Source organism: Dermacentor silvarum, chromosome 3 (assembly GCF_013339745.2).
Source record: "Dermacentor silvarum isolate Dsil-2018 chromosome 3, BIME_Dsil_1.4, whole genome shotgun sequence".
Lineage (NCBI taxonomy): Eukaryota > Metazoa > Arthropoda > Arachnida > Ixodida > Ixodidae > Dermacentor > Dermacentor silvarum.
The window spans coordinates 206,597,720-206,609,845 of record NC_051156.1 but is presented as its reverse complement, the minus strand read 5'-3'; the positions used below and the strand labels follow the sequence as shown (position 1 = coordinate 206,609,845).

Genomic DNA, 12,126 nt, shown 5'->3' with positions numbered 1-12,126 from the left:
TCGACAACGTCAGCATGAGCCTGGGCCTTTAGGAATACTTTATATTAATTGTAGAAGTGTCATTAACAAGCGCACTAATTCAGAGGGAATTCTTCTACGCTGCTGTTTTAATCAAGACATGGCCAAGTGACGAAATATGTGATAGTGATTTCATTCCACTTGACTATATACTGTATAGTGCATTTAGAAAATACAGGTGTAGCAAGGGTGGTGGTGTAGCCATCCTACACCACCACCCTTGCTAGGGTGGTGGTGTAGAGGATAACATTAAGCTAGTAAAAATACCAGATCTATTAGACGTTGAGTGCATTTTTTGCAAAGCCTATATATACCATGAAGACGTCAGATATATTTTAGCTGTTTTGTATAGACCTCCTAGCGCTCGTGTTGATGTCTAAATTATTTTCAACAGTACATGAGAGAACATGTGAAACACGATGACTGCATTATTCTCTCGGGAGATTTTAATTTGACAAATGTTGATTGCGGAACCATAACTCTCAAAAGTGATAACGACATTTATGATGAAGTCGTGCTGAACATTATCTTTTTCCTTTATTTATTGCAGTTAGTGGATGCGTATACTGGAATTCAGGGTAATTCTAAAACAATCATGGGCCTCTAATGTAAATAATGTATACATATATAATTATAAAGATAACTGTGATGCCATTTGTTTTTACAACATCTCCTGTGCCGATGACGTCTCGATTGTAGACATGCTTCCGTTTCATTTAGATGTATTTTCAGAAAGTACTCTAGACTTGCATGAACTATACGAGTGCTTTTAAGTGTATTGTTCATGAGAGCGTTGAGAAGTTTGTACCAACTATGGCTAAGAAAAAAAAAAAAAAAAACTCGATTTCTCGGAAGACGCCGATCGAGTATGAAAAGGCAGATGAAGAGGTTAAAAAAAGAAACTGGGCTATGCTTCAGCAACAAAAGTTTATTTCTGTTTCGAAACCAATTGGCTTCTGACAAACAACGTTACTACAGAGAATCACTGCCACAAACTCGTCGCGGCGTCTGCGGTAGTGTCGCCGAAACATTATCAATGCGATGTACTTGAAGTTGATGTTATCAATTTGGATGATAAAGAGGAAAATTGCCAGCGCACTTAACGAACACTTCCACTCTGTATTTATGGTTACGATGATGGTGTATTACCTGCTTTAGATGATTACTTGCCGTCTATTCCTCATCTGTTAAAACGTGAACATGGTAAATTCCACATGTTCCTAAAGCTCAACTAAAAGAAAAGTAAAGTTCTGCAAGGTCCAACTGGCGTAGCCAATACTTTCCAGAAAAGGTATGTCAAGTGAGTTTATGAATGCCAGCACATTGTGTTCTTACGTTCTTTAGAGGAAGGACAACTTCCGAATAAGTGGAGGACGGTCCGAGCATGGTATATATACCACTTCGAGTAGGCAGGCGTTGTGCCCCTCTCGGTGGCAGTTGTCAGCTTGCTCCCTCCTTAATTCCTTTATGTCCTTGTGTGCATATGTCTACAAATAATAATAATAATAATAATAATAATAATAATGTAACCTCTGCTTGTTGTATTTTCTTTTACTTTTTATCCCACTCTGCTAAAACCTGTGTAATTGCGGTTGCAGTATACCAATAAATAAATAACCTTACTATAAAGGAATATGGGAAGGAATTGAATACCCTACTTTCCAATACTTTTTGGTTCTTAAATATATAGTCTTTAGCATCGTTTAAACGGCTTGATTAATGATTTAACTACGCGTGGCCATCGATATTCGAAAGTGCTTGAGACAAAAAATCAAGAGCTCAAGCGAGAGATGCAGCATTGCGCCGATCCCTGGCGCCTTCTTCACCGAGTCGAAAAGACCGTGACAAGTTGGGTTCGGGGAAATTCTTAACCGCGGAAACCGCAAATCCCGTCGCTAAGTGCAAACAGCTCCTTCCGTGGCGTGACGAACGTGTTGCGAGTAAGTGCCGCTCCCACCACCTCTGCGGCAGCAAGGCTCGGGACGTCACTTCCTTTCCAATCCGGACGGCGCCGGACAAATTGAACACTGCTGCATGCAGCTGCTGCAGCGTATACACTGTGTGCGCGTGTGAACTCAAGAAAAGGGCGCGAGCTTGGCCGCACTACTTCCGGTACTATAGCTTCCGTTACTATATATTGCAAAGGAAATCGCGAGTCTTCCTTAGAACGAGGATTTAAAAATGTAGGTGGATGTCCACAACAAACATGACCATTTTGTCACCATGGTGCTTCCGGCAAGAGTGCACGTATATACTGAGTACCCCACTTCTGGATCCTGCTTTCTTGTATTTTAAAGACCAACAGGTGTTTTCGAGTTGGTTCCTGACTATCCCCACCTTCGAAGCTCTAAATTCGTTTCAGTATGCATCTAGAACTCGGCGTTTGTGGGCGTGCGCATGTGTATAGGCCGATATCACCGGCTCTCGTGCGCATGCGCGAGTTCTCCGTCGGTACTCCTCTGATCGCATCGGCACCGGCTGTACGCTTTCGTTAGCCGCGGTCGTCGCCGGACTCCCTTCGCAAGAAGATTTCCTGAAACGGGGCAACGGCTGCCAAATAAGAAAATGTTGCAGTATGAACTTTTATGTGTCAATACAACACAGCTCTGCGAAGAAAGCTGTATAATTTGTAGGAAAAAAAAGTTGCGATAATTTATACTTACTTTACTTACATTGTTTTACTTCATATATAATGTGATGTGCGCTTCTGTTCTATATAGCAAAGAATACTTAGCGCATACCGCTGCCTTGTTCTTGCTCAAATTTCGCAGAAATATTGCGTTATTGAAATCTGCAACGTTCAGTCAAGCATTGGACATTTTTGTTAACTTTCCGGCTCAGAGAACACAAATCAAACCACTGTATATAGTAAGCGCACTTCGCCATTGCAGAAGCGAGTTTCTGCGGGAGGACGAAGTATTTCGCTGCCTGTCGAGTACGAACCAGGCAAATAACGATGCCAAGTGTCTTACTGAACGACGTGGACCGCGAAGTTATCTTAGTGCGAACTCTGGGTGACAACCGAGTAGTGATAAGGTGCTCAGTCTTTTAAAATTGTTATAATAGAAACGCAGGTCACTGTAAACCTGCACACACGCACGCAACGAGTAAAATAGCATCAAGCGTTTGCGAGCTTTCTATAGGCGAAGTCGGGAAGCTTTCTTGCCATACCACACTACATAGCGCACTAAATACTAAGTTCGTTTTTATATATAGTATACTTAGAATCAAGCAAGAAAATTCACGGAACAAAGCACCTTATCTATCACGGATTTATATGCTATAATGGCTACGTTATCACCCGGGTCGGCCGGTCACGTGCACTGTGGATAAGAAAGGAATGGCTATTTGGCTTAGTTGGCTTAGCTTCTACTATTAAAGTCGCTCATTATCACCGCGAATGGTCAAACTTTCTTTCACCTGAAGATGCATTCAAGAGAGAGCGAGGAGAGGAAAGGCAAGGAGGTCAACCAGAAGAGCGTCCGGTTTGCTACCCTGCAATAGCCTGGCAAGGGAACAAGAATTCAGGATTGCCAGTCAGCCTCTAGAGTAAAAGAGTACGTTTATCTAGGTCTATTACTCACAGGGGACCCTGATCACGAGAAAGAAATTTACAGAAGAATAAAATTGGGTTGGAGTGCATACGGCAGGCATTGCCAAATCCTGACTGGGAGCTTACCACTGTCGTTGAAGAGAAAAGTGTACAATCATTGCATTCTACCGGTGCTAACATATGGGGCAGAAACTTTGAGGTTAACAAAGAAGCTCGAGAGCAAGTTAAGGACCGCACAAAGAGCGATGGAACGAAAAATCTTAGGAGTAACGTTAAGAAACAGGGAGAGAGCGGTGGGGATCAGAGCACAAACGGGGATAGACGATATTCTAGTTGACATTAAGCGGAAGAAATGGAGCTGGGCAGGCCATGTAATGGATAACCGGTGGACCATTATAGTTACAGAATGGATACCAAGAGAAGGGAAGCGCAGTCGAGGTCGGCAGAAAACCAGATGGGATGATGAAGTTAGGAAATTTGCAGGCGCAAGTTGGAATACGCTAGCGCAAGACAGGGGTAATTGGAGATCGCAGGGAGAGGCCTTCGTCCTGCAGTGGACACAAAATATAGGATGATGATGATGATGACTAGGGGTAAGGGAAAGGGGGAATAGAAAGAGAAAAATAGGGTAAGAATGAGTACTGAGTACACGTGGGACGATGAACAGGGACACTATAGGCGGTCTCTTAAAATGGTGCACTTCAAATACTGTACGAATGCACGCATCGCTTTTTGTGCCAGTGACGGGTGTAGCCACAGTCAGAGTATATATCTTTGAGTCAGAGAACGGTCTTGAGTCCAGTCAGTTTAAAGTTGTCCTGAGAGAGAGGCGTTGTACGTCGTAGCGAGGACAGGTACACAATAGGTACTCGATGGTTTCCTCGCACATACAGGAGCCGCACATCGGGCTCTTGGTCATTCCCATACGTTATATGAGTAAGCGTTCGTGAACGCCACTCCCAGCCACAAGCGGCACAGCAAGGTTGTTTCGCCGCGGGAAAGGCTAGATGGCAGTTGTAGCCGTAGCAAGGGGTCCAACTTATACAATCAGCAATTGAAGGCACTTGAACCCCATAAAGCTTGTGACTTTTTGCGTGCAAGCAGACGAAGTTCCCTGGCAGTGTCCGTCCTCGCCAAAGGTATTGTACGCCGTCTGGGTGTCTTCGTGGGCAGATCGGGCAGCCCTGTCAGCAATGTCGTTGCCGACGATGCCACAGTGAGCAGGAATCCACTGGAAGACTATGCTGTGCCCTGTTTCCAGAGCATGGTGATGTACTGAAGATGCATTCAAAGTTTTCGAAGCGCATACACTGCTAGCTATAGTAATGCTCTTACAGTGTCGCAAGCGCTGGAATTCATTGTCACCCCTAAGGTCCGTGCATAGTTTTCTGTCCAAATTCGCCCCTTAACGTACACAGTTGACGAAATGGATACATTCGCGAAGGGAAGGAAGGGATCCGACGGCACTCATTCGCATAGAGGAACGCCATCGGAAGGGGGGAAACAAGCCTTTGCGCCTGTCGAGAACCGCAGTGGGGGTTCCGGCCAAAAAGAATGGATAGCGCGGCCTGTCTCGAAGCAACGACGGAGGTTCATTGTAAGCGAACTCAACGGCGTGCCTCCGGAGAGAGAGAGTTGGCCGACCCTTGCTGCCGCAGCCGCCGCCGACAGCGGTTGGTGCGAGATTCGACGCCCGGTTGACCCCTTGAGGCGCGTGGAGCTCCCGGAGAGACGCGTGCCTGCGCGCGAGCGCGCACACCCTCAGCAGCCCCCTGGCTGCAGCTGCGTACGGCCGCTCTCTCTCTCTCTCTCTCTCGCGCGCGCTTGCCGCCATATTTCACGGTGAGCCACCACCGCCGCTGCCGAGCGATGAACCCCGCACTCGCCGGAAAGGTGCTCCAAAGAGCAAGAACTTGGAGAAGAGCGCGCGCGAGAGAATACGGGATGGTATAGCGGAGATGGTGTTATGGATAGTTCCGTGGCAATTTTTCAACGAGTGCCAAAACTCTTCCCGGAAGAGTGCTTTTCACTCGCAGATTTCCGTTTTTTCAAGACTGAAGGATGACTTCGCGCGCCGATCCTGTCTTTCTCCTTGTTTCCACTTTCTCCCACTATTTCGACAGGCCACTGCGCAGTTCCGCGTTGTGAAGTTGCCGCGGTCTTGGCGAGTTAAACGATAAACGCTAAACGATAAAAAAGTTGCCGAGTTCAACGATAAATGGCTAGTAAACAAGTAAACAAAGCAAGAAATTAAGGTCAGGTAGCTGTAGAAAACGTCGTCCATGCTAGACATGGTGGTGCAGTGACCCACTGTAACATATACCTTACTCTTTTTTTTTTTTTTTTACAATCTACTCTCACAGCGTATACACGAGGGCTGGGTATGGTTAACTGTCTGGTCAAGGTCACTGCCCCGCAGGAGAGCTGTTAGGCCTAACCTATATGCGCCCGCATGCGAGCATCCGGCTTCACTCATCACCCCAATCTTTCAGTGCTCTTTCGTTTGCCTCAACCAATCTTGGCAATCATGTTAGACTATCTTGTGATACACATTGCTGGAACGACGCATGCACACTTGAATACTTTAATGTAGTGGGGTCCCTCTTGACGAAAGTTCTTCCACTTTTATGAGGAAATCACTGTATAGACCTTTTCACTGATTAGAAACATAGGCCCTGCACGGCTTCCGGTTTTGCCTACTGACGTAGCTGCTAAATGTAACTGGCAAAGAAGCACCGTTGCTTCTTTGCCAGTTGTAACGCATGGTACCATGCGTTAAAACATAGCAGACTGATAGGGCACGTGACCAGAAGTTTCTTGGGGGCGGCACGCTCGCTGCTGTTATCGCGAGCATGAAACCGTCTATATAAAGGAAGCTTTATGAAAAAAGGAAAGACAAGGGATTAAGATTTGTTTACACTGGTCTGTCGGTCAGTTTGCTGTAGAAAACAAGTTCGCAGCGTCTGAGTTTCGCATTTCACTCCTGTGGCTCTTGCCACTCGCCAGAAACACCGGCGTAACAGTAAATTTAAGTGCACGTTTCACCACACGGCTGTCCAATCTATAACCACAAAGAAACACCATGTGTTCCAACACATGTGCAAGGACATGTTCCCCTTTCGCATCTTGCATACCAATGTTTGCCGCTCATCCTTGGTGCATGCGTGGGCATGCACGCAACAGAGAATGGACCCCATAACTCACGCAACCATGACCTTGCAACTATAGCGCATGACGATGGAGGTCGTTACGTAGTCCAGTGCATAAAGGCAATCGGCGCGGCAGCGATGCAGATCGAGTGTGTAGCCTTCTGCCGTGGAAGGCATCTCGGAACACACAACCGTGCGCTATGTGGAGGTGTATACATACAAACAAAATGTGAAACACCACTATCTGCTCCTTCAGCGCTCTATTTATAGGTCGGCCACTGATACGATGCATAGGGCAGGGTCACGTGGCTTGCCGCGTCACTTCTGGTGGTTCCGACGTGTCACAAAGGAGTGAAGCCTTTGAGACGGAGCGTCAGACGGCATTAGAAGGACCCACAAGTGGAAACTTCTGAGTATACACACGTGGCGGGCGCCCATTTTGCTGCTTTCAAATCATATTACTACAAGCACGGTCTCTGACATCGGGTTGCACGCGCGACAATATCTCGGAGGATATGCTACAACTATCATGTAGAAAAGCAGGGACGTATACGCGCAAAACAGGAAGATAAACTGCATATAGGCATCAGGACTGGAATTGCTTATTGACGTTGCTCTCGTCCCTGACTAAGGGGGAAACGACTGAAGAGGAAAACCCGGAAGTCAGCGCCGCCGGAAGATGCGCTTCGTATTGATGACGAGGTACGAAAATGGCAATTTAAAAGCATCTACAGCATTGCCGGGGTTGTCATAAATAAAGCGCAGCGCCGCGGTAAGAGGCGTCGTGATAAATGCGCCACCGCAAGGAGCTCAATGGCAGCTTGAAACGAACGAACAAACAAAGCGAATGTAAGAACGTCTCGTAACACCTACCAGACCGCTGCACGAAAACCTCGCCGCTGTGCAAAAGAGAAATACCGGCGACGTCCCACAGGGCAACCCGAGAGAGAATTTCGGAACCATTCGAAAGGGGGCAAACGTGCCAGTCACACCCGTCTCTGTTTTGTCTGTCCTCCGGTTATTGTCACAGTCCCGCTCGCGCGAATGTACTACATGGACGCGAGCTAGCCACCAAACAACCAACCAGGCCGTGGAAGCTCGCCGCAGATTGATGATCTTGAGAAAGCGAACGCTGCCGCTTGATAAATACCGCCACGATGTCAGCGCGAGGCGCCCGCACGCACGCGACCCAGAGACCGGTTCAGCGACCGTGCACGACTCTCCTGACGGATAGTGCTTGCACCTGCCCCGTGAGGGCGCGCGCTGCGCTCCTGCACTGGGTCTATAATATCCGCTGTCGCCACTCCGTGGGCTGGTTGGATGTCCAAGTACTGAAGATATTATTCTTTTACAGCGAAGCTGTATACCTCTACCAGCCAAGGAAATTTTCGTGTCGGCGTAAGCAAAAAACGCCAGGCTAAAAATTGAGTACAAACAGCATATCTCCTTTGAAATCAGGCATACAGAATACAGCTCAGCACTCGTTTTCAAAAGAGAAACCACAAAACAAGCATCAAAACCACATGATGGATGTTAAGGCGCGTGTGAACAATGGGAACACCCTCCGACGCGTTCCAGTAAAGATTGGTTTTGCAGCTGCTTCGAAAGGGGTTGACGTCATTCAAAACCCTCGTGAAACCAGTGTCCCTGGTTTCACTCTTTGTAGAGCCACGTGTGTGAATTCAAGTGACGTCACAATGGGTAATCGTTGTGGGTGTCGTTTACAGCGTTCCTTCTCACGCGTGTGTTTCACGGTAAATGTTACCGTTGCGTAAGCTACTCCGAGTGGAAAAGTACACAACAGCATAGAAATCACTTAGTAATGTCACCATGGTTTAGCAACTCATTCAGTTCATTCCAGGCTACCATGGGTAGACCACGGAAAGTAAACACGCCAGAAGAACAGCGTGAATATAATGTCGTTGTGAAGTAATAAAGGGTGTGGTTAAGTACATTTCACTTGTCTCTGGTTTCACTCTTTGTAGAGCCACGTGTGTTAATTCAAGTGACGTCACAATGGGTAATCGTTGTGGGTGTAGTTTACAGCTTCGCTGTCCAACCACCTTCACAGCGTGGATTGGAGCCACTATATACCGCCAGGATCGGCCCACATTGTTTTTAAGAAGGAGATTGGCTCAACGACCTTGTTGAACTAATGGCAGACTATTGTTACGGGGAAAAAAGAACTAAGAAATGTATTTGCTGGATATTTGCAATAACTGTAGCATCTGACAAGATGGTAGCTAGCTCGCGAAGTTAAGAGCGTCGTCTTCTTCGGAGTAATCTTGCACGTCTTCTTCATCAGTCGATCTGTCACAATATTTAGCAGATCTGCGCAAGCTATCAGTATGCAACATCAAAACATCATTAGCCGAGTGTGGACCCTAAAGGTCCGCAACGATTGCCGTATGCAGTCTCTCGCCCATCCCGGAGCCTTCGCGAGATCACTGAAGTCTGCAGAAGCTTATACATGAAGACTTGCATAAACTTTAAAAAGGAGGTCTCTCGCTGGGAGTCACTGCACCCGCCCACTCTTGGTTCAGCACAACCTTGGTAGCTACGGGTTTTATGGATTGAACATGACTCTTCGGGGGTCTCACCATTGTATACACACGCTTCACTTTATTCACGCAATGTTTCAACTCCACCCGCTTTCTCGTCTGCCTGTGGCACTCGTTTGAAGACGCTTATACGAACCGCTTGAGCACGCGCGTTTGCAATAATTGCCGACGTTATCAAATGATTACTTTAGTATCGACAGAAACAGTGAAGACGTATAAGCCAGGCGACGAAATTCTAACTTACTCCAGCTAACGCCTTTCCTTTTTTTGCTCGCACTGGTACAGGTCAAGGGCCGCGTGAACCAGCTGGGTGGCGTGTTCATCAACGGCCGGCCGCTGCCCAACCACATTCGGCTCAAGATCGTCGAGATGGCCGCTGCCGGGGTTAGGCCCTGCGTAATCTCCCGGCAACTCAGGGTGTCACACGGGTGCGTCTCCAAGATACTCAACCGTTACCAGGTGAGGGTAACCACTTTTATTGCTTTAGCATTGGGATTGTCAAATTGAAAAAAATAAAGGAGTGTGTGTTTGTGTGAAGTATGGGAAGCCAGTCATGTGGTATAGATAGAGAGGAGACGTGAGAGCTTACAAAAGCGTAGGAAGCCAACAAACAATGGTACCAACGACAACATAAGGGAAATGATCTGCCGTTCTTAATTGAATCAAAGAAATTATAAATAAATGGAAATGAAAGTGGATGAAAAATACAACTAGTCGCAGGTGGCATACGAACCCACGTCTTCGCATTACGCGCGCGACGCTCTTACCAATTGAGCTGCCGCGGCGCCGTTTTCCCCCATCCACTTTCCGGGGTATTTATGTTTATTTACTACAACTATTCCTGGGAGTGTTAGCCAGCGCCACCACTGATGTTCTTGGCGCCGGATGTGGAACATCCTTTCTGCGCAGGCCTCACGTCTACGTGAACTTTTTGGGTGAAGGCAACTGGTCAATAAACCCACACATGCTACCTGAAGGCATAAAAGCTGCCGGATATTCGAGATCCTTGCTATGTAATGAACGAGAAGAAAGGAAACCGAGGGGCCCGATTTTTATTAGTCATATCATAAGAAGCCAACAAACAATGACACCAAGGAAAGTGTCATTGTTTTTTACCTTACACGCATGTAATAATGTTAATACCCCTCTCCCCTTTACAAGTTGACTCCACGCAACATTGTCTTTTTGACTTTGATTAAAAATGAGGAAATATTCGAATATATATTCGAAGGCCGTTTTTTCTTGAGTATTCGTATTCGCGATTCAATTGAGATGTTTTACAACTCGAACACCCATTGTGATAGTGCGTCTCGTATGCGTGTGTTTGTATGGGTGTGCCTTCTCGTTCATTTCATCCCTCTGTTACGCCTGGAGCAACATGCCAAGTCCGTCGCTATAGGCTATCTGTGACCCACGTGTCACCCATGTGCGCAGGAGACGGGCAGCATCCGTCCCGGGGTGATAGGCGGCAGCAAGCCCCGTGTGGCGACCCCTGACGTCGAGCAGAGGATCGAGCAGTACAAGAAGGAAAACCCGAGCATCTTCTCGTGGGAGATCCGCGACAGGCTCATCAAGGTACGTGTGAGTACAGCAAGTTGTTATACGCGCCTCGGGTCTATACCTTCGCGTTATCGCCAACCTTCAGTCATGCTTATGCATCGACGTTCGATAGCAACTTATTGTAGCCACAGCAAAGTTTATCAATCTGTCCTGTCTCGACAATAATTTCCTTATCGGGAGCATGGACTCGTATCGTTTTGTGAAACACAGGACGAGGGACTATAGAAAGCGAGAAATGACATGCATGTATACAGCACCAACATCCAACTGTTTTGATTCGAAATAAAAAGGGTCATACGTAAAATGTGCTGCGTGATTTGTCGATACTACCAAACTTTGCACGGCAACTAAAAGCAGATATCAAGAAAATATTGATGGGACTGAATCTGGATAAGAATAAAAAGAAGGAAACGCCTTGTGCTCTATAGTTAAGATATAACCGACGTGACGCTTGCATACTGCTTCTTTTTATGAAAGCAGTGCGAAAGCGGTACATGGGCTTTGGACTTTTGTATGCCGAGCTCACCTTCTTTTTATCAGTCGATGACTGAGTGAATAAACATGCATGTCAATCACAGGGTGAAAGAACGAATTAACTTACGAATGAATGCATCAATCAGCGCCTACTCGTGAAGCCGTAACTACAAATGCAAACATCGATAAAGTGTATAGAATGTACTCTACACGTGTACAGCCTTACCACCATGCAAACTTCGATCCATATGTAATAGCTTAGCGTGGTCGCTACCGCAGGACGGCGTGTGCGACAAGACTTCTGCGCCGAGCGTGAGTTCCATCAGCCGTGTGCTGCGGGGAAGCCGATACACCGGCAGCCCCGACCACTCGCCCCAGCGTGGCGGCAGTGACGGTGAATGCGCCAAGAAGGCCGACCACAGCATCGACGGCATCCTCGGAGGTCAGTACACCGTCCATTCTCCGTGAGTTCGCTAGTTATTAGGCCATGAGACATAACAAGAGAGTGAACCGCTTGCGTGAGTGCAGAGAATGCTTTATAAAAGGTGTACGCGCCCGTTGAATGCAATAGCATTAAGTGGGCTAATAGACTCGCAAGAACCACAAGAGTGATCGACAAGACTTTTTTATCTTTTTTATTCGCTTGTGATTATGGTGCGACCTGCAGGGCCTTTTTTTTTTCTTTCTGTTACCACTGTCGCACCATTCTTTGTCGTTGATTTACTTTAGTCATTGCGATCTGTCACCTTGTTCTTTCTTTTATATTCCCTTCTTCTTATCTTACCCCCTCCTTCCTAAAGAGTTAGCAGGC

At 46.8% G+C, this 12,126-nt stretch overlaps 1 protein-coding gene across 1 annotated transcript in view; it reads left to right on the top strand.

Annotated features, from left to right (window-relative positions):
* Positions 1-7,877: 7,877 nt before the first annotated feature.
* Positions 7,878-12,126, top strand: part of LOC119445176 (protein gooseberry) — a 35,976-nt gene continuing 31,727 nt past the window's right edge. The window contains exons 1-4 of the mRNA XM_049664907.1: positions 7,878-7,970; positions 9,567-9,740; positions 10,716-10,856; positions 11,595-11,757. Coding sequence (XP_049520864.1) covers positions 7,878-7,970; positions 9,567-9,740; positions 10,716-10,856; positions 11,595-11,757 — 571 coding nt within the window. The remainder of the gene's footprint in view (positions 7,971-9,566; positions 9,741-10,715; positions 10,857-11,594; positions 11,758-12,126) is intronic.